Raw genomic sequence first — 25,849 nt, 5'->3', positions numbered from 1 at the left:
TGGCTAACCCTTTGTGTCTCTCAAACTACTCCACTTTTAATCACCTAAAACATAGTTTTTGATTCTAAAGAATTTATTTATTTTATTAATTCTAAAGGTTTATTTATTTATGAATATACAGTAGAAATGTTTAGCAAGAATAAAAGTTGCTGATGAGACAGTTAATGATTACTAGATTGTTGCCTTTTTCACAAACTGTAAGGGAAAATCAGCTTCCACTTCTCTGTAAGTTGCACTCTGACCTTTGCTACTCTGCCATCAGGGGAAGTCATTGGGGAGCTCCCCAGTCAGGCCTTTTATTATAACTGATGTTATTGTAGAACTGCATGTCAGTCAACCTGAGACTGTACTAGGTGTTGCACAGTCACAAACTTCAAGTGTAAGTAGATGTTTATGCTACTACATATTACCTTAAGTGTCAATAACCCACACAAAAATGTAGGAAACTATTTAGGAGCTTAAATGCTACGTAGAAAAAAGTTGCTGTAAGTACCCTATGAAATGGAATAAGAATCAGCCATTCCCAGTCCCACTGCTCTAGAAGAGAGACTGAACACCCATCCACTGCAAAACAGCAAAGTGCCGTGGGGCTTGTTCCTAGGACTTGCAGTCCTAGGAACAGCACAAATCCAGCTCTGCCCTCCCTCTGTTTGGCACCATGTTGGTTCAGTTTCTTTGCTTTTGCTGCTCTGAAGACAGGATCAGGAAAAAACAGGGCCCTATTTCCAAAGAAAAGAAGATAAAATCGTTTGGTTGAAATACCTGAAAACGTGTACGATGCACAGCATCCCGCCAGAGTAACATTTTTGTTTTGGTGAAATACTTTTTGTAGGAAGAAAGTCTATCTATATAAACTCATTTGAATATGATAATAGTACTAGTAATGATTTGACTACCTATTGATTGAGACCAGATCCCTACCAACACACACACTTTCTTTACTAGCTCTACTTGTCCTTTTTTACATTTATTTGCATGTTTTGTTTGGGACCAAATTACAGTATATCTTGGTCTTGAGGGTTATTATAGCTAATGATATTATTACAGTGAAAAGTGAAATTGCTATCTAAGATATTAAAACATTTGACTAAAAGATTAAGACATATGTCTGGATTGATAAAATATTCTTTGCAGTTCCTGTATTCTGGGCCAGCTATTAAAGGTCTTAATTCAGTTTTAATAATTTCATTTATAAGCAAATGCTCGCTGTCAGTGCTGCACAAATTGGTCATAAATTAAATAGGAGCATGAGGATTTTGATGAAAAGCAATAAAATATGTACAGAAGTGTTGAAAGTCTGTGAATTACATTATCAAAGAGATTCATAGTTGCTAAACCTGAAAAGTCCCAAAGACAGGCTCTAGCTCATCAAAATTAGCTCTGAAGTGTGGACATAGGCATCTTTCACATGAATGGAGTAGTGTGACCCAAGATCTAGGCATCTTCTTAAGGAAAACAGAGCATGCCAACCAACAGAGTGCAGGGCTTAGAACTCACCATATTGTGATGCTTTGATATGAAGCATTTAGTTTTCTGAGGACTGTGTAAGCAGTTCAAAATTGGTGTAGTAGCTGAGATCTCGTATATGAAGCATCTTCACATAGGGGTGCTATTTTTCCATGAGGGCTTTATCTGGGGTACACTAGGATAAATTAAGGTAAATTTCCCCAGCATTTTTATTGGCATTTTCATGCTGTTACTCCAGTGGATCAGCTCTGAAAAGTGGGGGAAAAAAATCAAAACTAAAAATAAGAGGACATGGCAGGATAAGGAACGGGAATATTATGTGTTCTTATTTCTTTATGAGTATCTCCACAAAAGACATACAGAAACAGACCAGAATTGACCAAAACTTGCATTCAGATCCCTAAACTGATTTTCACTGTGAAATTTCATACACAAAAATCAACAAGGCTTTGGAAGTGGATTACAAATATTTGTGCTTAAAATGAAACCTTAGCAACATCAGCTTTATCCTAGAGCAGTTCTTCCTGCTGCAGCCGTGAATTCAGCCATGGTGTAGTGCATGTGGCTGGGGATCTCTCAAAAGGCTTGTTCAGAGGAAAGAAACTATGAGAAGATAAAGAAAAGATGATTCTTCTTTCAGTAAGTGCTCATAATTTTCTGCCAGCCCCTGTTATATATATCCAAGCCTTGATTTATATGTCTTAAAAATACTGAGCAGCTCCCAAAGCAGGCTGCGTCCCTGGAGAGAGCTAGATGGGTTAAGGTTAAAATTCCTTGGCAATATTCAACCCTTTTAGGGAAAGAAAAGCAGGGTAGCAAGGCAGAATGAGAGGAGACGAACAGCAACAGACAGACTGACTGACTCCTTTGACTTCCAAATTGAAAATGCTAGAGGTGCATTTTCCCTGGTAATTGCTGTATATCTGAGTATTTTATCTAACATGAAGGTAAGAAAATTGATTACTTAAATTGTACTGATGAAGTGAAAATGAAAAGTGCAATGAAATATTAATTTATATGGAGAAATAGCTGAAAAAAAAAAAGTAATTGGACAGTATTGCAAGAAAGAAGAAAATTTAAAATTAAGCTTGCACAACAAAGCTGAAAAATCTGTGAGACATTTTTCTTTTATTTCTAAAGCTGATTAGTGTATGGATTGCAGAAACCTTGAACAACTGCATGACCTAAAAAGGCAGGAAAAAGTAGGAAAGCAAAGTAAATTTGCTTTTACTTCCCTTTTTTTTCAGGTGCTGAGGATTTTTCTGTTGCTGGAAATTTCAGGCTTCTTTCCCATTCTTTCCAGGTGAATATTTGTTTAATAAAATACATGCTGAAACTTAAGCATGTATAATTATGGTGTGTGATGTGAGGCAGGGTTTCAAGGGGTCATCAGGTATATTTCCTGGGAAATACAAACTGTATTTTCTGAGAAATACATACTGTTTGATGTCATCTCTGGCACTGCCACTAGTGACAACAACAGTAAGGGATTATGGTGTCCTTTAATTTCTACCCAGAAGATTCAGCCGTCCTTGGGGAAGAGGGTACACAGTGGTGGCGTGAGGCACAGCAACCTGTGTCAGTGAAACACAGCACAGCTTACCCCAAGCCAGCCCCAGTCCCAGGGACAAGTTGTACCCCCAAAACCTCCCATGGAAACTAGCAGTTTCTTTTGTGGCTGATCTTTAGGCTAGGTGAATATGTCTAGTTTCTTCTTTCCAATGGTCAGAAAGGCCAAGCTGGGACTGATTTAATTCTGACACATGAAAAGCAAATCCAATTTGTTTTATAGTAAACTTGGTCATATCCTAACTATTATGGAAGGCTTGCTTTGCCTTTTAGGGACGTTTTGCACTCATGCTCATGGATGGAGATCCCTGATGATTTTCCCCTCTCTTTTCTTTTGCTTGTTGTTTTTTATTTGGGGGAGGGGTTTTGGGGGGGGGGGTCAGGGTGGGTTTTTTGTTGATGTTTTTCCTCTGTTGTGTTTTGATTGGGTTTTGTTTGTTTATTTTTAATGCAAAAACCAATACCGGAGCAGCCCTTCTCCAATCCATTGCCGCTGGAATTCTTTTGGCCCTTGGTCCGAGTGCAATGGCTGTACTCAAAAACAGGTAAAGATGGACACATCTTTTCTGTATTCAGAACCTCATTAGCATATAATTTTCTCCCCAGTAATTAAGAAGCCATTCTAACATTCAACCCCCAAATGAGATTCTCAGACAAAATCCCCAGCAGAACAAGAAGACCGAAGAGCAAAGAACTAAGAAGATAAATCCTCCATTCTGTCCCAATATGTTTCCTTTCAGAGCTACGATGTTCATGTTGTAAAATAATTTGTGCTCTTTTTATTTTGGCGATAGTTTCAAAAAGCTCAGCTTACCTGTCTGGTAAACACAGATATTCCTCTGCTGATGCTTGTTTGTACCAATTCCACTGACTTTTCATTGGTGGCATCATGTCAAGGGAAGAAAACTTGGTTTCAAAGTGTTACCTTCAATGAAAATAAGTTGATAATTTTTCCACTGCAACTCTAGATGTGCAAGACACTTGTGTTTGATTTTCCTTCTCATTTACTTTGATGTTATACCAATTAAGGAGGGATTAGTCAATATTGAAGATGTGCAACGAGATAGTACTTACTTTTTTTAGAAACAAAAACTAGCCTACTGGATGCAAGATTTTATCATCTTCCTTAATGATGTTGTTTACCTTGAAAAACATTAAGAAATTCATATCAGGCATGGCTAGTCCTATTAAAAATGTAAAAAAAAAACCACTTAATTTTCTTAGCAGCTTTCTCTTGGCTTCAGTTACATATTAGATTTTTGAATAAACCAAGCCAAGCTCGTGCACCAGGCTAAAGACATTACAAACTAAAGTGTTGTCTTTCTATGAACTTGAGAGTTTGCTACCTTATGGTGGTAATACCAGGTGTGACTGTTCTCAGAAAAAATACTGAATGTCTGGAGTAGTAGCAGACAGTGCCTTCCCAGCAGCGGTGTCTTCACAGTAGCAAACTATTCTGGCTTTGCATTTGTATTTCCTAAAATATCTTTTGATTTGCATTCAGATTAGGAGACGGACAGTGGCAGTTTATGGCCAGTATGGGGGAAATCCCTGCTCTGGGCATACCTTTGAAACAAGACCATGTACCCCCACAAGGGGATGCCCAACAGAAGATGGCTGTGGTGATCGGTTCAGGTGTTTCTCAGGTACCACCCAAGATAATTTTTAATAATTTCCACTCATGAAGTTAAGAAAACAACCTTGTTATTTTTCAAATTCAGTAAATGGGTAATGTATTTGCAGTGTTCTTGATCTACAGGTGAATTTGACTCAGGTGAATATTTCCTTTGTTTCCAGTCTCGACTATGCATGCTTTTAATTTAATCTGGAGTATTGCAGAGCATTGAAGATAATATGCTGTAGCCCTGGTACCCTCTCTAACTCATTCTGCCTTGTTAGCCCCAGAGAACAGGGTTTTTTCAGTTATAAAAAGGTAGTTAAGGAATGCAACCTTACACTGATGTCTTGCAGCTGTTCTAGGCTATTTTCAAATATGAAATGACCTGGATCATGAAAACTAATGCTCCATAAAATGTATCCAAGCATCTCCCAAAACTTCACAGAGGAGCACATTATCTCATTGGCATATATTTGTCAGAGAGGACCGTGATAAACTTGTTTGTTTCTACTAGGGAGACAACACAGTTAATCACTAAAAGGATTTGGGTCAAAGGGTGAAAGCTTAGGAAGCAGATCTAGAAGTCAGCTGTTTCACTGATATATCATAAGCCTTGAATGGCTATGGCTCTCTCGAGTGTGCTATGCACTATTTCTTTATGTCTACTTTTAATGCTTCACAAGCCCTCATGAACACAGTCTGTTCATCATGGGAGTGAATATGATAATTAATGTAGTAGATTAATAGGACTTCTGCTTTGATTTTAAGTGATCTATTTTTAAACTAAGAAAGCTTCTTTTTTCCATTTATGTTTGTCCTGATTTAGGTCAGTGTATTAGCAGATCCTTAGTGTGCAATGGCGATCAAGACTGTGAGGATGATGGTGCAGATGAAGATCGATGTGAAGAGAGGAAAACTGTATGCGATATTGACAAAACACCTCTGAATTCAGAACTTACAGGAGCAGGGTAATGTTCTGTGCCAGGCTCAGTAGTAGTGGTACCAAATGCACTCTACATTTTGATGTATTTGCAAGCTCTGGATGTATAGATAGATTTTCTGAGCTTATGGTAAAACATCCCATATGCAAAAATGTTCAGTATAACTGCTTCCACCATGCCAGTGGTTCAGTGCAGGATGTACAGGTCCTTTGACCTGAAGCACTGAATAAAGCTTCTAGTGTTTTGTTCCTGCCATTGAAAGACAGCTACTAAGATATTAAATCAAATTTAAAATAGTAACATATGACCTTCAGGATAGAAAAAAGGAGCCAAAAATGTTTATTCTTTTTGTTCATTGCTGTTGAATTTAGCACTCTAGATTCAAATGGACTTCTGTTTCTACATCTGAACTACAACCTGTCAAATAATTAAGTTTCTTTGGTGTTGATTTATCACTTGTTATGCTACACCTCAGATATAATAACCGTCCCCATCTCCAGCCCCATTTTGGAATGGATGTCCTGTTGTTCCTGTGTAGCAGTAATTGTTCAAACAATAAAACTTAAAATCAGTTGAGACAGATATAAATATCTTAAAGAGAATGACATGTTAGTTTTTGTTGACAAATCAAGACCAACATTTCCCTTTCAATGCTGTAACATGCTATGTGTACTGCAGTTCCGCATGGATAAAAGTCTACCAGGTGATAACCCTGTGGTAAAATAAACCTGTGATCATGACTTGCAGATACAGCACTCAGTTATAATGGCTCTGTAATTTTTGTCTCTGTCTTAATGACATGTTTTTTCTTCTTGTAGCTTTGATATTATTACTGGTGAGACTAAGGGAAGAGTCATTCATACAAAAAGCTTTGGAGGGCAATGCAGAAAGGTCTTTAGCGGCGATAGGAGAGAATACTACAGGCTGAGTGAAAGTGTTCTCGCTTATAATTTTCAGGTATGTTTTCTTCAAGAATAGCTTTGTATTTATAGTCAGGATTAAAGGGGAGAATGATGCAAAGTTTGCAGGGACCTTTGGCAGGTGCGCTTCCCTAAACACAGCTCACTGACACTTGTACCCTCTCTGCAGTTGCTTATTTTTTTGAAATATAAATTAGTGTGAATCTTGCTAAAATAAAAGGAAAAAACAGAGATTAATTTCTCAGATGTGATTTCTAAATCTCTCACAGTTAGACTGAATGTAAACCTAATCTCCTTAGCATAAACAGTGACCTGAATCACCCTAAGGAATGCTTTTTGGAGGTGAAATACGGGGCTTTGGCATTTTTTGTGTAGATCTTCCAGAAATGTTTTATTTGAAGTCAGTCTCAGTGATTTGGTTTGTCTCACATTTATCAGAAGCATGCCAAACAATCCATAATGTACTTTACTGCATAGCGTAAATACTTGAGATTTATATATATGTGTGTGTGTGTGTGTGTGTGTGTGTGTGTGTGTGTGTGAATGCATTTCCATGCTTTTTCAATAGTGTGCAGTACTTTTTATGAAATGTAAAATGGATTCAGCCTGAAAAACACATCAGCCTATTTTTCTTCAGAAAGGCCTTGCTCTACTCTATAGGTTATAGTTTTAAAATCCTGCATGAAGTTGTTCATACAGATGTCTGTCTTTCACCTTCTAGGTTAAAGTTCAAAATGATTTTAGTTATGAGTTTTTCAACAGCACCTGGTCTTATATGAAACACGCAGAGAAGTATGAAAATTCAAACAAATACAAGCAGACAGAGACTAAAAATCTGCAAAAGGTATGTATAACTTGTCCTTGTAGCTTAGTGCTTTGCAAAAATATTTTCATTATTTTACTCACGTATTTTTGTAGTGAGATGAAAATGCTTTTTTTATAAAGACACATTTGTCACAAAGTGCATGACAGTAAATATCCCATAAAACCTTTAAAAAGAGATCACTGGCTTGCTTATCAATCCAGAGGAGCTGGCTGCTGTTTCTATTTCCTCCCTATTACCTATTTAGTAGTAATTTTTTATATACTATCTGTTTTTTCTCCCTATTTAAGGAAGAAATCATTGGCTTCTTCTCATAATTGATTTATCTTTTTCTTTTATTCAAGTGGTTTATTGTCCCCTTTTCTCTGCTACATCTTGGTCAGTATAGTGGAGCAAAAAGATTGAAATACTTCTGTGGTTAAAATTAACTTATTTTGTAATACATTTTCCATTAGTAGAACTCCATTAAGAGAGAAATCTGTTGTCTTTAACAGCCAGAAGGTCACAGTGCTTATGCCTTTAACTTATTTTAAAAGAAGCATTAGATAAATAATTTGAGAGTAATTTTCAGTTATGAAGTACAACCTCTATCTTAGAGAAAATAAAATCAAGTAACAAATGTATGCATTTTATGGCCCCCAAGCAGACACCAATAATGACATATTTTGAGACTCAGCATAACCAAGTTCAAAAGCAACTTTGAGAATCTAAAGTGAATAGTATTGTAGAGGCATATTGGAGGCATATATGCCTTTATAATTAGCAGCATCCTTGAAATGGCTAGAGCCCCTTACAACAGAAGTCTTACCTAGTCAAAACAGGGTGCAAAGAACAGCTGTACAAACAGTGGTTTGCTTTCAGACAAAGCTTGTTAACCTTCTGCCAGGTTTCTGAAAGCCTTCTGGAAGCCACCATTATCTTTCAAGAGTGAGATCTCACTTGTCCTTATGCTAGTTTTCAAGTACACAGGAGGAAAACAAAGATATTGCAGCAATTATAAGTAAACGTTCAACCATATTTCATGACTTCAGGTGTTCTTTTTGCATTACTGTGTTGCTTAGACATATCTAACAGCTCTATAAAGCTGTTGATTAGTTGCCAGTAGAATGTGTGTGCCATCTGGCTATTAGGAGCCACTCTGATAGTCACATGGAGTATGACTGATGGCTTTTCCTTCCCCCAGAGTAAGCAGCTGATGGTTGTTGAGAACAGTGTGGAAGTTGCTCAGTTTATTAACAACCGCCCAGACTTTCTCACTCTTGCGGAGCCTTTCTGGAAGGAACTGTTCAACCTTCCAGTCGTCTACGAGTACAGCGTCTACCGAAGACTTATTGAACATTTTGGGACACACTTCTTACATTCTGGGTCTCTAGGAGGACACTACAAAGTTATTTTTTATATGGATACTGACAAAATGAAGGCAGAAGGTAGAGTACTAGAGTGTTTGTTGCAGAAAGCAAAGTCAGTAATCAAGAATAAAAATTTATATATATGTTTTTCCAGGTAATGTCTAAAATCAAGTAACTACAAGTTACTACATTCTCTTCATGATCAAAAGAAGGATGACTAAAAAAATGTGCTCAAATCACAGCATTTAGTTCTAGATCCATGTTTGTGACCTGCAGTGCTCTGGGTACATATAGAAAAAAATTAGAGTCAGTTTAGGACCTCCTCAGGCTGAACTTGAATATAACTCTCAAACAATGTTAAAGCTTAAAGGTTACATGGAGATCAAGATTGGGTAAAACTGTGTAGAGCAGAAAATATTAAAGAGCAAACGCCAGAATGGCACCTATAATGGTTATCAGTTTGAGCTGAGGTGAGAAAATAAATGATACTGTAAACTCTTCCCAGATACACCTCACACTTCTGAGCATTAATCCATAAGCTTTAGCAATTTACTACACTTAAACTAGGAGGTAACTACCTAGCATTTGTGTTAGTGGGAAGATCCACACATTGCTAAAGCTTATGGATGAAAAGCTTAATGTCTCTCATAAAGAGAGAGATCATGACCTCTCTAGCCAGTGGAAAACTCAGAAATGAATCCAACACACTTTCTGTGTACAGTATTGTTAATGGCTGCATTATCTGCAGGTGTCAGCATAACAGACTTGTACAAGTGTACCTCATCAGGCTGGAATGCACTCATTGTGAAAAAGAAGAAGAAGGAATGCACCAAACTGGATGAACTGCTACTGACTTCTTCAGGTAAATGTTCAATGGTGACTCACACATTTGTCATGTATCTATCTCTCATCTCATCCTAAATAGCTGTCAAAATGAGGAGCAGGTGTTGATAACTTTGATGAATTCTGTCCTAATATGCTAAACCCACACATCCAGTGTCTGGTTTAAAAGGCTCTCTGGCACTTATTGCTGTCAATTATTGCTAATGCTTTCCCAGAAAATAGCACTTCTCTGAACACCCTAAGTTAGAGCTGCCAAGACACCTGGAAAAATAGATACTACCTATATGTGATCAGTGTAGGCACAGGTGGTTGAACTGCACCAGTGAGTCCTTTCACTACTTTCTAGCAGAGCTTTTGTGTGCATTGTTTCTATTTCAATTTGTAATCATAGCAACACCTACATTTTATGTATTTCCCATCCTGAATCTGCAGGAAGCACTGGCAATAAAATTAAAGGAGACCCTTACATAGAAGGAGGAAGCCCAGGTGCTGTTGCAGGCCTTAGTTATCTAGACCTGGATAATCCTGCTGGAAACAGTCGGATGTACACCTTGTGGGCTGCATCAGTGACAGACTATCCCAGAGTAATTAAAAAAAAGGTAAGGCTATTTTCCTGAAGCAAAGGTGAGCAGATGGGATCCCCTTAAGAGGAGAAATTAATAAGCTACAGCTGGTGATTAATCATGTTGTGATCTACACTCATTTTGTTTTCAGATCACTTTGTAAAAAAGGAAAATGCTCAGGAAGAAAATGCTGTGAAGCTAATATGATCAGGTGCATCAGAAATCTAAGTCCGTTGACAGGTCAATACCAGCCTTCAGTGACTTAAGTGGAGTTCTGGTTAGGAATAGAGGGTCATGTTAGCATTGGAGATAGACCCAATTTGAGATAGCCCATTTCCCAAAATGCATATGGGCATGTCTGTGTGGCTTTCACTTCACTTGCCAACTTCTGCATATCCCTTTTATTTCTCCTCCTTCACTTTGAATCCAGAAGTTTAGCATAACTGGAGATTCTCCAAGTGAGACAGTTCAGAGCCGGGCATGGCCCTATTCACTGCTACCTAGCCTATGTCCCTTTTGGGAACTGCCCACATACTCTGTCCATATGGTATAAACCCCAAATATTTCTGTTGGGAAGTTTTTGGCTAAATGTAAAAGCATATAATATCATAAAGTAATCAATTTAAATGCAAAATAACTTCAATTTCTGTTCTGATCACTGTCCAATGAAATGCCATAATGAGTTCTTTAAATGTCATTTTTTTTATGCTGGGAACATCTGGGTGAGAATTCAAGAATTCAAGTTCATTGTTGGTCTGTGTTGTACTTTTATCTCACCTGCATTCTCATACCTCAAATATGTTTAAACATGACTGATATACCAGTAGCTTTAAAGGATGCTTTTAAGCAGGACTGGCTTTTCATAAAAAGGCTAATATTAAATACTAACATAAGATTTTAGCTAATTAGCAAATTAGAGCATCTAATATGCTAACTCCCATGTGCAGAAGCATATGTCACAAATTATTTTGCATGATGAAATGTGCTTATAAACTCTTATATTACAGTAATACCTATTTAATATGCATGTTTTCCTACTGTGTGTAGCTAACACCATTATCTGAGCTGGTAAAGGAAGTGCCCTGCTCCTCAGTCAAAAAGCACTACCTAAAACAAGCCATTGAAGAATATATGGCTGAAAATGATCCCTGCAAATGTCAGCCTTGCCAGAATGGTGGTGAGGCGGCCGTGGAGGGAACACAGTGTGTGTGTTACTGCAAGCCTTACACTTTTGGAGCAGCTTGTGAGCTGGGAACCCTCGTGCAAGATGAGCCAGGTCAGCACTCTTTAAACCTGTAAAAATTTACAAGTGGCAGAATGTGCCCTCCTGCTTCCAGAGTCTGTCTGTTGCACTGCACACCCATGCAGTGGCTGCTGGGGTGAGAAATCACTGCAAACAAAGAGCATGGGGAGGGTCATGCCAAGCCTGAGTCTTTGTTTAGCATGTCTAAACAGTCCTTAGCAAAGAGCTGGTTTTATTATTAGTGTTAAAAACAGTGGACAATACTAACTGCTCAATGCAACCACCTATAAGTAGGTACCTATCCTATATTAATTATCAGTGACTTAAATTTTTTTCCTTTTTCATTTTTTACTTAGTAGCAGCTGGTAGCTGTTTTTATGTTCTCTCAGACAGTGATAATACATAGCCTCTGTGGAATTATACCTATGTCAAAGCTGGGTAAAAATGGAAGATTAGATTATTAAAATCTGGAATTCTCTGCAAGGGCACAGTTGGAGCCATCACTAGTTTTGAGCAGCCTGTACTTTTAAAACTCTCAGAGCGAATGCTTAAAAGGGTGATTTAAAGAGAGTAGTTTTCAGATTAAACCAAATATTCCCAAATGTTGCACAGGCATTGTAGATGGACACTGGAGCTGCTGGTCTTCCTGGAGTCCTTGTTCAGGGGGAAGGAAATCAAGGAGTAGAACTTGCAACAACCCCTCCCCACATGGTGGTGGGAAGACCTGCCCGGGAGAGCAGCATGAAAGCAAAGTGTGTGAAGATGAAGAGTTGCAGCATCTTCGGTAAGTAATAAAAAATACTTGGAGACAACTGCTGAAAGATTTAAGAATTTGTTTCAGAGGGGTGAATAAACTATTGAATTCAAGGAGATCATGTACTGAGCTTTAATATTTAAGTGGAAAGAAAATGAAATTCAGAAGCTGTGAATGTCATAGAAGATAAGGCTAGAAAATGGGGTAAGAGCTAGTAAACTTGACAGCATTCTATTTACCACTCTCTTGGATAGCCTGGCAGTGCCTGATTTCAATATAATCGTGATGTAAATGTACGCATAAGAGTCTTGAACATGGGCTTCACTGAGGAGTGCAGCATTTTGAAAGGGAAGAAAACTAAATTCAAACTAAACTGTACTTTTGTTTACTTCATAGCTTGATTGAACCGCACTGTTTTGATTTATCCATAAATCCTACAGAATTTTGTTCACCTCCTCCTCTCTTAGAAAATGGATTTGTTCAAGTGAGTTATTTCTATTGCTCTGTTATCTCTTCTATCCCTACCTGAAATGTCTTTTCTACAGTTAATATAGATGTTCACTTGCAAATTTGTATTTCTCTTGGCAAGCTTAATATCTGACAAGTGAATAGCCACTCTTGCAGCATTTTTCACTGTCTGATGTTTACATGAGAGTATCCAAAACTATTCAAACTAAAAGTTAGATAAAACCAAAAAAGCCCGACCCTCAAAATCAGAACAAGATGTCTGCTTCACTGGCCCATGGTACCTACACAGAAAAGTCATCTACTTGTCTTTTATTCCATATATATATTAAAAATTTACTGAGCTACATGGATTACATATAAAATCACAAGAAACTACATAGAAAAAGGCTCTTATTCAGGAATTCCATAACAAAATCATTTTAGGAATCTTCCCTCTGTAAAAACAGATTTTAGGAATCTTCCCTCTCTAACTCACTATTCTGCTTTTTTTGGTGAAATGAAGACCTGGCAAGGTACTTGGCTCACTATAGCTTAGGCCTATTTGACAAGGGGGACTAATTCCTCCCTTGGAGAAATGGATTATGCCTTCTTCATGTTATCAGACTGTCATAAGTCTCTTTGCTCAATAAATAGATAAAAGGATTAGTTCAAAATTCATTAGTTGCCTCTGCATAACTGCAACCTACAGCAAGATCCAAAATCTTGCCCTTCTTCTTTTGCTAGTGGTTTTTTTTTTTTTTTCCCAATCAATAGGTGTCTCCTATATTGATATTTTTGGTTCACAAACTAAATGTAAAACCCTGCAATTCATGGAGTAGTCTCAATTTTTCGTAAGATCTCTCCTTAGAAGACAGTGTAATATAAAATGAGAAAAAACTTGGGTCTTCAAGTCCATGTTAACCTTTAGAAAGCTGATAACATGGCATCCTAAAAATTGGCAAAACCAATGCAGTCACTATGATCTCCCCCCAGGCCAAGGCTGTTCAAGATCTTATCCTGCCCTGCTAATGTTTGATAACAGCCATATTTGCAGTTTGTTTATACACCATCAGGAAAGCACTGTTCCATACCCTTTTTGATCACATTTAGTGACTTGATAACCAGGATTGCCCCCAATATTCCAGACTGTCTCATCACTGTGTTGTAGAGTAGCAATAATATTCTCACTGTCCTCAGCTACTGCATTCCAGAATCGAAGAGTGCTGCTGGTAGTTCTTGTATTTTATATCCAAAATTTCACCTGTTCATTTTCTTTCAGAATGCTGAAAACTCATATCCAGTTGGGAAAAACATTGTTTATGCATGCAAACATGGATATTCTCTTGTTGGTGATCCTGTTGCTAAGTGTCACAGTAATTTACAGTGGCAAGTTGGAGAGAGATATTGCCAGGGTATGTCTGACTGATTCTTGTTTTGATCTACAGCTCCATTTCTGAATTCCAATGGAACATCTCAGAGCATCCTGCTTTCTAGCTACAAAAGGGCGGAAAAGACACACCTGTATTTCCCAGTTCCCTAGATGTAATCAGGTCTAAATTGACCTCTAGTGTGAATCCAGATACTGTAATGCTGGATTTGAAACCACCCATAAAATCTAGTTCTAAGGCTATCTCTGTGGATACCAGGACATATTCTCCCAGGGTCCCATATGTATGATATCCATCTACTAGGAAGCTGTTGCCTAATGGGAACTGTCAACAGAAACATGGGTCCTAAGGAGAGGGAAGCCCTCATACAGCTAGCGCTGCACCTGCAGGCAGTAGGAGAATATATTGGCTCTGTGTCCCTAGTTTTGCATGTTTGACTGGTGTGATGAGTTAATATCCTGACTGATAGCTTTCTACAGGAAAGTCAGTTAACCTCTCCATTCAATTTTTAAAGGAATTTTTGAGAAAATAAAATGCATGACTGCTTTGCGCAATCCACTGATTTACTGCAGCTGTCTCAAATGCCTCCATCCGCAGAAACTGCTTGTCTCCTGCCTGAGCTGGAGGGGGGTTTGCAAGGAGAGCCATGGAAACCTGTGTACGAGATTGGTGAGAGAATAACTCTGTCTTGTCCACATGGCATGCACTTGGAAGGGGCACACACTATTTTGTGTGAGCCCAGCCTCAAGTGGTCTCCTGATGTGAAGACTATCCAGTGCAAGAGACCAGGTAAGCCACTGCAGTCCTCAAGTACAGTGCAGGAGTTTCTTTCCAACTAAGCTTTATGAAGTTTACATATATAAAGAGCTATTGCTGAGATAGTGATAGAGAAGCCATACTTACATTACCAGCAAGAAACGCAGAAAACATGGGGGTGTGTTTTCTGTGGTCTGTGCAAACAAGATGCCTGAAGGCATTTCATTGAAGTTTCATTAAGGCTTTTTGCTTCCCATTCCCCTATTGCTATTGAGTGTTGTCACTATCTATTGTAAGAGATTGCCTGGGATTTATGATGTCTATTCTGCCACCAAAATATGTTTGACTTTTCACACATTGTATAACACTACCACTATATGAACTACACCTTAGATTTTTCAATCTAGAAGCTGTTCAGTGCACCAGAGCCTCTTGTGAAAGAGGATGACAGGGCTGGGTGACTACTTTTGCTGATCTGGCAGTCAGCTGATATGAATTACATATCCAGGAACTGGAAGCAATGGGAAAATGCTGCTTTAAGTTCATATTGTTTAAGCTCTAGTTTGATATGGGCAGCAGTGGCAGAAAGAGAAATAGGCTATAGCTTCAAGCAGCTCTAACTCACCTCTTCCAGCTGTGGAAGACAGACAAGAATTTCTCTTGAGCACTGTTGTGATGCTGATCAGCGACACAGAGGCACCCAAGCTGCTTGTGCTTCAAGCATACCACATCTTCACCTGAGGTCCCACATATTCACCTTGGGAGACCCTTGACTGGGGACAACAAGCACTGCTGCAGGAGACTAGGCACATCTCCTACATTTTATTCTGTCCTCTCCTTATCAGCCAATGCTGCTGACATTGCCTCAGCTGCAGAAAAAAGAAGGTGACAGTCAGGCTTAGACTTCAAAAGGCAGAAGTCCTGTGAGATTCCTGGTGTAAATCATCTGCTGTCATAAACACATCAACAGGAAGTGTAGTGATTCTGAAGGAATGGCATAGCTGTACATAAATGACTTGCTGCTGCTAAACTGCCAGAGCAGCAGTGCTGAACTGCTGTTACCAGTTACTTAGGCTGAGCCTCAGTGACTGATTTCCATTTGGTTTTTTGTTTTTTTGCTAACATCATGTTCTCAAATTCCAGCAATAATTGGAAAGTTTCAAAAGCTTCCATCAGAAAGAAAAACAGCTTGTGCTTGGCTGTATGGAAGCATTATATTAGTATAAAAGTTAAAAAAATAAAGAACAACAATTTAATTAATAACAGTTAAAAACTCAAGGAGTATGAGATAAGAAGGGTAAAAATTATGAAGATAAGTATTCACAGACACAAAGGCATACATAAGTTTGGATGGGAGTGCTTAATCACTATGCAACCACTTACCCAGGAGATAAAGAAAATGCAGTGATTTTTGGTGAAAATTTCCCCTCTGCAGGAAGACAGGGTTATGCTTGCTGTCTGTATCATAATGCACTGAAATTCTTACTTTTTCTTTTAATTTTTTTTTTCTTCTTCTCTGATAATTTGTCTGTTTTGCTTAGCAAGTCTTAATCTGTAAGGAAGGTATTTTTTTAGGAAAGGCAATCTAAATTTTCATGTTAGCAGACATGCAATCTGAAAAAAATCAGGATAAAACCTACTTGGAAATTGGATTTAGCAAAGTCCATATGGATTTAGCAAGGTCTTTCTGTTAACATGCCACAGAACCCTACAAAGAAATGTTTAGCAAAATTTGGAGTACAACTCTCTACTTTAAGAATGGTACACCTTCGATCATGAAAATTCCCCAATAATTTCTATTATTTTTATTTTAAAAGTTGGTACAAACTGCGGACGGATGATGGAACTTGTAATTTTCATTACCATCAGTGTATAAAGGTATTTGGGTTGACATAGGGTTTTGGATCCTTAGCTTTTCTAGTGACAACAGTGAAGTCAATAATTCTGAAACCCAACAATAAAACTATTCCCAGCTATGATTCAGCAGTGCTAAATTTAGCAGAAACAAATAACTTCTGCAGAAATGAGATGAATGTTTAAGTTTTAGCATAGTTCTTGTCTCTTTCCATCTGGCTGGTGACCCATGGATAAATTACTGAACAGTAACTTCGCAAAGTGTATCATATCTTTTTAATACTGTTGATTACTTCCCTGTAGTAGATACTTTTAATGACCATGTAGGATATGATTTCATGTCATGACTATATAATTCAGTGCCTTTTAAAGTCAAATGATAATTTCACAGCAGATCTTGTTTTTCTGACCCTTTATATCTATGTGTTCTTCTACTTCAGTGCCCAATGTGAAAACAGAAGTGACAGAGCCTAAATGTCAGCCATGGGAGAAGGTATATCAGTCACAATGTGTGTGCAAAATGCCCTATGAGTGTGGGTAAGTTCAGGCTCAATTTGGCAATTAGATTCTCACTTCATTCAAGACCAATTACATTTATTAAGTTTTTAGTCTATGATAGAGGAGAAAACTTTACTTACATGAGGAAGAGACATACTTGGTTTGTTTTACACCTCAGTCAATGTCCTCTTCATCACTTACCTGCCTTGTCAGAACTGTCAGTGGGTTTTAGCAGTGCTAAAATTTGGTTGGATGACAGAAAGTGAAGGCATAATTTTGCTTGATCTGTGAAGCAGATGAAAAAAGATAAAATTATGTTTTCAAGATTTAGAGGACTGAGGAAACGTTACAACAGAGGCCCTTGGGACACAAACCATCAAAGCAATAAGCTAGTGAAATAAAGCATATTTCTTTTTACTGCTGAGAGACTAGGGGGTTATCAAAGGCACAGTAATCTAATTTCATTTCACATTTACACAGCAGTTTTCACAGACCAGTCATGTCACTTTTCCTGACTTCATAAGTTGCAGATTAGAGTTTGCTGTTTCCTGTTTAATCTAAGCCTATCTTCTGCAATAAACAATGCAGAAGAAATAATGTAAGGAAATGAGTCAGTCTCTCAGTTCTTTGAGAGACACAAAAGGAAGAGAACTAAAGTAGAGGAATAACAAGAAGACACCTGAGACCAAATGGCACTGATGAACAGATGTGCCAGTGAGTTCAGCACTCCAGCATCTGGGCTGGTTTGCATAGACTGGTTGACGTCTCCTATCAAGTCACTCCTATAACGTGGGTGTGGGCTCTAGTTATGAAATCTGGCCAGATTTATGTGACTGAGTTGAGTAGTTTGGAAACTTCAGGATAACAGACCAAATATGTCTTACCCATGTGTGGTAGGAGAAAGAAACTGTGAAGATGTTTCAAGTGATTTCAAGGTAGAACTTTCAGCAGAGCATGGGTACTTCCCATCAGGCACATAGACCAAGAGTACTCTGCATCATGACTCTGATTTAAAGACAAGATTAGCACTCTGAACATCTCAAAATTAAAATTGGTGAGCTTAGTTCAGATACAGATCCACTGGGTAGTTCCCTAGGGTCAGAGGCCATTGTCCTGTGTGCAAAGGTAAGTGCCAAGTTTGTCATAACTCTGCAATCTAATGCTAGTCCTATGTTTAAACACCTAAATGCTTCAAGTAATCTGGTCCTGCTCTTTTCTCTCAAGAGTTATTTAAAAAGATCAGCAACTCCTTTCTAGGCTTATGTGTGTGTTGAATTCAGTTACACAGAATACAGGGGAGTCAGGGCTAGGGAAGGCCCTGGGCAGAGTCAGAGTAACCTTGGCAGTTAAGTGAATTACATTTAGCTATGCTTTGAATGTTCATTTGTAATTAATCTACTACTTGCCTGTTTCTGTTTTTTATAATTATGTTTAAAGTGGCAAGAATATAGATAACAGTAATTTTTGTTACCTCATGCCATCATTTCACTGTCTTGAAATAATGCATCTAATGACAGAGGGATAAATCATCAGCTGTCAAAGCAGACTAATCTTCCAGCCTGTTATAAGGCCATAGGAGTAAAACATGTAAGCAGATCTTGGTCTGATCTTTCCTCAGAGAGCAGAATTAACTTGCTTTGTTTTGGCAGTGACTTTCAGCAGACTCTCCTCTGAAGAGTGTTTGGAGCAAGAAGAGTTCCTGTGGTAATTCAGGAACACAATGGTTTCACACCTCTCCTCCATCCTTTTACTTTCCAAGAGACTAGCTACAGAGACCACCCATAACAGCACAAAAACCCTAGAACAGGCTGGTAATTTGTCCCTCTTGGTGGAGTGCCTTGGGCTACATATGTCCTCATCAGTGAGAGCAAGGGAATGATCCCTAGGCACCAGAGCAGCTAAATTGCTATAGCAATTAGACGTTTGACAAGAGCCATTTCCTGTATAATTCCCAGGCACAGCTCAGGAGTGACCAGGATGAGAAACCATTCCATTTCTGATGTAGTCCCCGTCCTCTGGGGCAAAGGGGGACACCAGCTACTCTTGTAAATTGTCCCTAACACGTGGAAGGGGCCAGAGCATGGTGTGTTAATACAGATGGAACCTCAGCCTCCAGTAGCTAAGAGCTTTCTCCACAGTGAAAGATGAGATTTAATAATTTTTGAGTACTATCCCCTCTTTTTTTTTCTTCAAATTTGTTTGCAAAGCATCTATGTATCTTCTGAGAGTTCTTGGACTGTGTTACTTTAAAATTTCTCATCTCAAATGTAAATCCAGGAAGTTAAAATTGTTCCCAGTATGATGAATTTTTTACCAAAAGTTTCCTACCTCTTATTGCTGATGAAAGGTAGTGAAGATATTTATGGACTTAGCAGAATTATTTAGTTTCTCATAATATGTTCTTTAGTAAAATATCTTTCTTATCCTTCACCTTATTTTTTCAGGTAAAACATATTGAATTTCTCACATTCACTTTACACAAGGATTATTCCTTGCCTCTAAAAAATTTTTATTGCAATGATGTGATATTCCCAGCCTTGGGAAATATCCTTTTTAAACAATGAGTGCAAATTATTAATTTCTCTTATGAGTGAAGATTCTCCATACTTTTTCTTATGCAACTTAACATGTTGATTTTCACTGTCTTTATTCTGCTGACCCAGCTGTAGCAGATATGTAAATCACTTTCAAGACAGTATGAGGCATTGAACTCTAGTGAGAGTTTGGCAACACGGTCCATGAACTCCTGGGTTCAAGCTTTGGCAGCTGGTTAAATCAGCTCCATTTCCTCTTTTGGGTGTTTCTAAAGTGGTGCAAAGCAGACAGATAAGTGCAGACGTCTGATCTTAAGATTTTTAGGTAAATTAAGCTGCCTTCTCTGAAAGATTTTGACCTTAAGACTCAGATATTGAGATTTATCACTTAGGCAAGTAAAGAAGACTTCTGAACAATTTTAAATATAATAAAAATTTAATTACAGATTAAATACAATTGCTTCCCCGGGAACACACTTTGTTCTTTAAGATGATATATAAACAGAGAGTTTTACTTATACTTCTGTCTGTAAAGATAAATTCCACATAAAAATCACGGCCCCACTGTCTTAGAGACTGTGCAGCCAGATTACCAAACAGTACAATGCATACAAGTGCACCTGTTTCCTCTATCAGCTGCCTGCTGCTATATATCCCTTGGTCTGTTCTCTTGTGCCTCAGAATAAGAGGGTTAACTTCCTTCTTTATATTAACAAAAGAGGATTAAGGAAAATTCATGCAACAAACTTTACTAGGGATTTAGTAGCTGTCATTTTGACCCAGACAGCTGTTAAGGGACCTTAACCTTTGGCTGAGGACGCTAACCTAAGTGGAAGACATAATACAGTTCATAAAAATATTTGGTCACAGGTAGAGGCACCAAACTTTCCAGGCGTAGCTAATGAATTCCATACTATATTTTAAATACCTTAAAGATGCACTATGCTACAGGTATTTTAAAATTTTTGTAAAGCCAGCTCTTCTACAAGGCTTCAAAGTCATCTTTTTAAGAACCATTCCCAAAGCTTGAAGAAGGCTCTTTTCCTTAGTGCCCTTCTTATAGATCAAAATCCACTTCCTAATGTACAGGGAAAAAAAAAACCAAAAAGAAAAAAGGAAAAGAAAAAGAAAAGTTACCTTAATGCCTGACCATTAAGTTAGCAAGGTTTGAGTTCTGGCATTCTTACTACACTTTTCCCTCCTCTTACAGGCATTCCCCTTCTCTTCAGTGATCCTAGTGAAGTTCATTAGGGCCATTTGCCTGTTCCTCAATAGGGCCATTTGCCTGTACCTCATCAGCCTCTTCTCCCCACTGAGCACCTGTTTAGCTGAGGTTGATGTTCAGATTTGGCCTGTTAGACACCAAAGGTTTCAATTGAAGTGTTTGTGAGCTTAAAATGAGGAGCTGTGCTGAAAATTAGGCTTTGGGTCTAGGCTTTGAATGTCAATGCTCTCCATCCCTGGGAGTCTATCTCTGCTCTCTGGTACCCTGGCTTTTACCTGTGGCTGTAAAATGCATCCAGGAGAGCACAGGCATGCTCTAACCAGATAGTCACTCTTTTGTTCATTCCACACAAATACTGTTGATTGCATTGAGAACAAGTGGAGAAGCTAGGAGTTTGAGATTAAAACTCAGAAGTAATGGAAAAGGGTTTTTTCCTCCCCTCCTACACTTGGAACATGAAACGCAAATAATGACAACTTCTTGGAATTGAAGTAATGGAAGGGTTTTTTACTCTCCTCCTACACTTGGAGCATGAAACACAAATGGTGGCAACTTCCTGGAACTGTCCCCAAAGCAAACACCATTTAAGGTTGCCCAAGAATTGTTATTACCAGTTTTAAAAGCTCATTTATGTGGGTGTTAAAGCTCTACCTGCATTTTGAGAAATAAGCAATTTTTCTGGGTAATTTTTTTACTTAAAATTTCTGTGGAAATGTATGTGTATTTCCAGAAATATCTTAGGTTTCTGATGGTCGATTATAAGGTATTATTTAGTAAAAGCTGAGTATTTTAAAAGACACCAGAATAAAAATCTTAAAGTATATTTGAACACCTTAAAATTTAAAAAATACTTAAAAAATATTGTATGTGCATGTTTGTATGTGTCATATATGTATAAGAAATGTTTTCTGTATGTGTACTTACATTCATGCATGTGTCATAAACTAGAGAATAACTGAGATCTGAAATACTTTTAACTAAAGTCTCTCTCTCACTGCTGCTGAGGTCAATGGCAAAAAGATGGTAACATCCCTGTCCTTCAGATGGGACAGATCTTGACTCCGCTGAGCAAGCTGTGGAAAAGGAAGAAGTCTGGACTGTCTGTATGTCTATGTCTTGAGTTCTTTGGTGCACTCTTAGGACATACTTAAGTGAACAGAGAAGTTGTAACTAGACTCTGAATGTCTAGCTACAACTTTTCCAGTCCCTCAGCAGTTTTTAAGAGTTACCAATATAAAGCACATTTAAGTAGTGCAATTCCTGCTTTTGTTTTCAGTCCTTCTCTGGACACTTGCGCTACAGATCAAGGAACCAAGAGAAGCACACCTTTAACTGTTTGCAAGATGCATGCCTTGGAGTGCATGGGCAGAAAATACTCTCTGACTGATGTAGAAAATTGCAAAGTACCTCAGGCGGCTGAAATACCATGTGGATCATGCCGTTCATGGGAAAAATGCAATGGTAAGAGATTTATCAAAACTGTAAACAAAATTGTTCATATGACCAAAGGGAAATCTTTATCCCCACTTACGCATTCATAGTTGGACAGTGGGTCTGTCCTGGTATGGCATCTGCAGTACTTCCCAGAAGCACCAGGCACTGCTAAACTGGCTCAAATCATTAGCCAAGTGTTTCGTATCCAAATATGGCAGAAGTATTCCACCATGGAAAGAGAACCCTGCAGGATATTGTAACAAAATATACTATGTACAGGAAAAGCTTATTCCTAGTCCCTGTTTAGTAAATCATCCTTTTGGTTCACTTTCTCCTCTGGGTGAAACCCAACCCCTGCCGTACTCTTTTTCACTGTATCTACCTGTTCAGATTCCTTAAATGAGCAATTGCAGGAGCCCTTACTGCCCACGGGAGTAACTAATCCTCTTCTTTGCCAAGCAGTCTCCCCAGCAGGATCCTGTGGTTAGGAATTAAAAGTCTTATTGTATGCTAGCTGGGAAAGCCAGTTACTGTTGTAGGTTTATAAAGTTTGTTCACTGTCTATCCCCAGTTTCTCGTATAATGATTAAAGGTGAGGCCTCTTCCCTCAGAGGAAATAGTTCCTGGTTTTTGTAATCAGTCTGCAGTGGAAGTTTTCAAATCCCTGATTTATTTTCCCTGAGTGTCCTACGCTACATTGCATTTAATGAAGGGTTGCCAGGAATGGAAATATGAACTAATAAATTAGGGTTTTAGAAGTGCCCAAGCTAGAGGCATGATTATTGTCATAATTTGAAAAGAACTAGGATTACTAGATAGGAGTTAATCTGTTTTGTCTAGCAGGGTTGAACAGACAAATAGAATAACAACAACAAAGTCAAAGCTGTCTGCAGCTTCAGCAAAGACAAACACAGGCAAAAAATTGCATACAACATCAAAAAAAAAAGTCAGTTATGAAAAATAAATATCAGGTGGAATCTTCTTACCTGAATGTCACTGATACAGCTACACACATTTATTTATAGGAGTAGATCCTTTGATCTTCATGAAACTGTCTGTATGAAAATATAGATACCAGTTGTAAGGGTTTGCATGATCAGTTTGTTAGTGTCCAAAGACAGATCTCTCATCTTACAAGTTATCTGAGCTCTAGAGTAGTAGATACATGGACCAGTTCAAGAAGTAACATCAGAGAAGTCTTTGAGTACAGCATCTGAGACACCTTAAGTTTTTCCCACAAGCATGATCAGCCTCTCCAATCAGAGGAAGCCCCAGTAGTGCACAATTTGTTTCTACTTCTAGTTTTTTCACTGAGCCTGAATATCAGCTAATGTTACTGAAAGAATTAGGGAATTAGGTTAAGGAAAAAATGACAGGAAGCTTTGGGTTGGAAGGAACCTGTAAAGATCCTCTTATCCAACCACCTTGCAATCACCCAGGATGTCTTCAACTAGACCAGGTTCCTTAGAGCCCTGTCCAACATGATCTTGAATGTTTCCAGGGATGGGCCTTAACCAGGTGCTCCAGCCCTCTGATAACTTTTGTGGTTTCCTCTGATCCTGCTCCAACAGGTCCATGTCTTGTGAAAGCTGACCACCCTCCAGAAAATTGCTTTCAATCTTACAGATTTCCTAGAAACATTTTAGTCTGGGTTTTTTTTGGTGACTTGGTTGCTATCCTGAGTGTTTTTCCTCTGTGCTTTTGCTTAGTGCCATCCAACACCTGTGTTTGTGATGAAGATGGGCTGTGTGAGGAGGGAGGTGTCCAGGTCTGTGCTGAAGTCAGTGGCTCTGCTGCCCGTCGGACCATGACCGAGTGTGAGGTTGGGCTGCTCAGATGCCGGGGGGAGACTGTCACCCTTCTCAGCATAAGGCCCTGTGACATGCAGAGTAAATAAGATATGTTACGCTTTATTTTGCTTATTGCTGGAGGATATGTCAAAATGTGTCACCTCTTGGTCAGGACATACTTTGCACCTTGCTCTGCCAAATGTAAGCTCTGCTGTGAAATCCATCACAGCTGATGAGACTGTGCATCTTGTCGGCTCTGGATCAAGGCCTGAGGCTCTGTTAGACAGAGAGGCACTTGCCACAACTGCTCACAACAGAGCTCTTGCTTAGGCACCAGCCTTACCACTGGCAGATTTACTTCATATTTCCATCGGAATTAAAAAGTATTGCTGAAGCGCAATTGCCAAAGTAGCAATTTTAATCATGGATTACTATGTCTGACACTGTCAATAGGATTTTCTTAAAGCCACACAAACATAGGCTTGCACTGAGTAGATTTAGATTAGCAAAACATACAGACTAAGCTTTACAGAGTAAGAGGTATGATTCTTCTCTTTTAATAAAGCAGCTTCTTTCCACCATACGCTACTCAGTTGAGCAAACATTCTGCACAGAACTGAAGTTGTTGTTGAGTCTGATGTACTCAAACATCAAAGCAATATGCATTAATAGTAAAGCCATAATAAAGTAATGAGAATTCATCTATGTGTTCAGCTTCTCAAACACAGAACCACTTCATGAACCACTTCATCATCATTTTATGTTGTTATATTATTATTATTATTATTATTATTATTATTATTATTATTATTATTATTATTATTATTATATTATTATTATTATATTATTATTATTATTATTATTATTTTAATGAGCTACACCTGTAAGCACAAGTAGCTCAGTTACATTTGTCACATGCATTTATGTTCATGCCAAGGCTGGTTTCTTTACAAACGGTGGAACAAAGAGGCCTTCTGCCTTAGCAAAACTTTCTCAAAGGCAGCTATTAGAGAAAACACATCTTTACAGCAATGAGGTCATTCTGCATGCAGTCCCCTTGGAGATATGACTGGATAATCTTATGATTATTCGTGAATAAAAGAAGTCTCCTACACTCTTTTCTTACAGAGCTAAGCATTCTTTCTGGCATAGCTGGACCATGACAACTTTGCTTACATATTTCAAGTCCATTCAGGTACCCGTGCTGGCAGTCCCATCCCTTCTGATTATTCTTGGATGCAAACAAGGACAGAGGGCTGGATAGCAAGTGGATGTTCAACCAAGTTCAGTACTATCAGCATGTATAATATGTATGTATGCTTTCAAAGCAACAGATATTATTTCTTACTACCAGTAATATAGTCAGATTAAACATCTCTTTTGTTTATCACGTTTTTACCAGTAGTTTCCCTGCATAAACCTTACCCTCAGCTGGATAAAGCTTTGCTTTCTTTAATGCTGGCAATAAAGAGCAAGCCAGAACAGGAGTGGCTTTCCTTGAAGATGCAGTCTTGTGGGGATATCCATGTTGGAGGGAAAAGTTGCCACACACTAACTGAAAGTACCTCCTGACCTTTATAACATTTTCCACCTGTCTGGAATAATAATATCAGGTTGTGGGTTTTGGTTATTTTTTCTTCCTGAGCAAATAATACATTTTTGTGAATAGCATACAGATGAAAATAAGTAGAACGAAATCCAAATAAATTTAATCAGCTATTTGTCTTTATAATTTGCTCTGGAGTAGTAAGTAGTAGTTTGTAGAGCACTCAGATGTTTGCTTACTTGATTACTCTCAAGTCTCTTGTCCACAATTTATAACTTTTTCTTGTG

The 25,849-nt window shown here is 38.3% G+C and overlaps 1 protein-coding gene across 1 annotated transcript; it reads left to right on the top strand.

Moving 5' to 3' along the window:
* The first annotated feature begins 2,259 nt into the window (after nt 1–2,259).
* Nucleotides 2,260–24,717, top strand: C7 (complement C7). The gene is made up of 18 exons (XM_018920630.3): nt 2,260–2,414; nt 2,715–2,770; nt 3,509–3,581; nt 4,541–4,682; nt 5,481–5,622; nt 6,414–6,552; nt 7,237–7,359; nt 8,522–8,765; nt 9,436–9,549; nt 9,963–10,129; nt 11,141–11,369; nt 11,949–12,120; nt 12,487–12,574; nt 13,817–13,949; nt 14,523–14,714; nt 16,976–17,072; nt 22,069–22,253; nt 23,936–24,717. Exons 1-18 carry the CDS (start codon nt 2,409–2,411, stop codon nt 24,121–24,123), a joined length of 2,490 nt encoding a protein of 829 aa, XP_018776175.2. The 5' UTR covers nt 2,260–2,408; the 3' UTR covers nt 24,124–24,717.
* Nucleotides 24,718–25,849: the final 1,132 nt, after the last annotated feature.

Source organism: Serinus canaria, chromosome Z (genome assembly GCF_022539315.1).
Source record: "Serinus canaria isolate serCan28SL12 chromosome Z, serCan2020, whole genome shotgun sequence".
In the NCBI taxonomy this organism is placed as follows: Eukaryota; Metazoa; Chordata; class Aves; order Passeriformes; family Fringillidae; genus Serinus; species Serinus canaria.
This window is presented reverse-complemented; position numbering and strand designations above follow the sequence as displayed.

What these genes read in the sequence shown, in the direction of transcription:
- C7 (XM_018920630.3), top strand. An exon ending in CCTCGTGCAAGATGAGCCAG is followed by an intron (nt 11,370 to 11,948) that starts GTCAGCACTCTT and finishes AATGTTGCACAG; the next exon opens with GCATTGTAGATGGACACTGG. An exon ending in TGGAGAGAGATATTGCCAGG is followed by an intron (nt 13,950 to 14,522) that starts GTATGTCTGACT and finishes CTCCATCCGCAG; the next exon opens with AAACTGCTTGTCTCCTGCCT.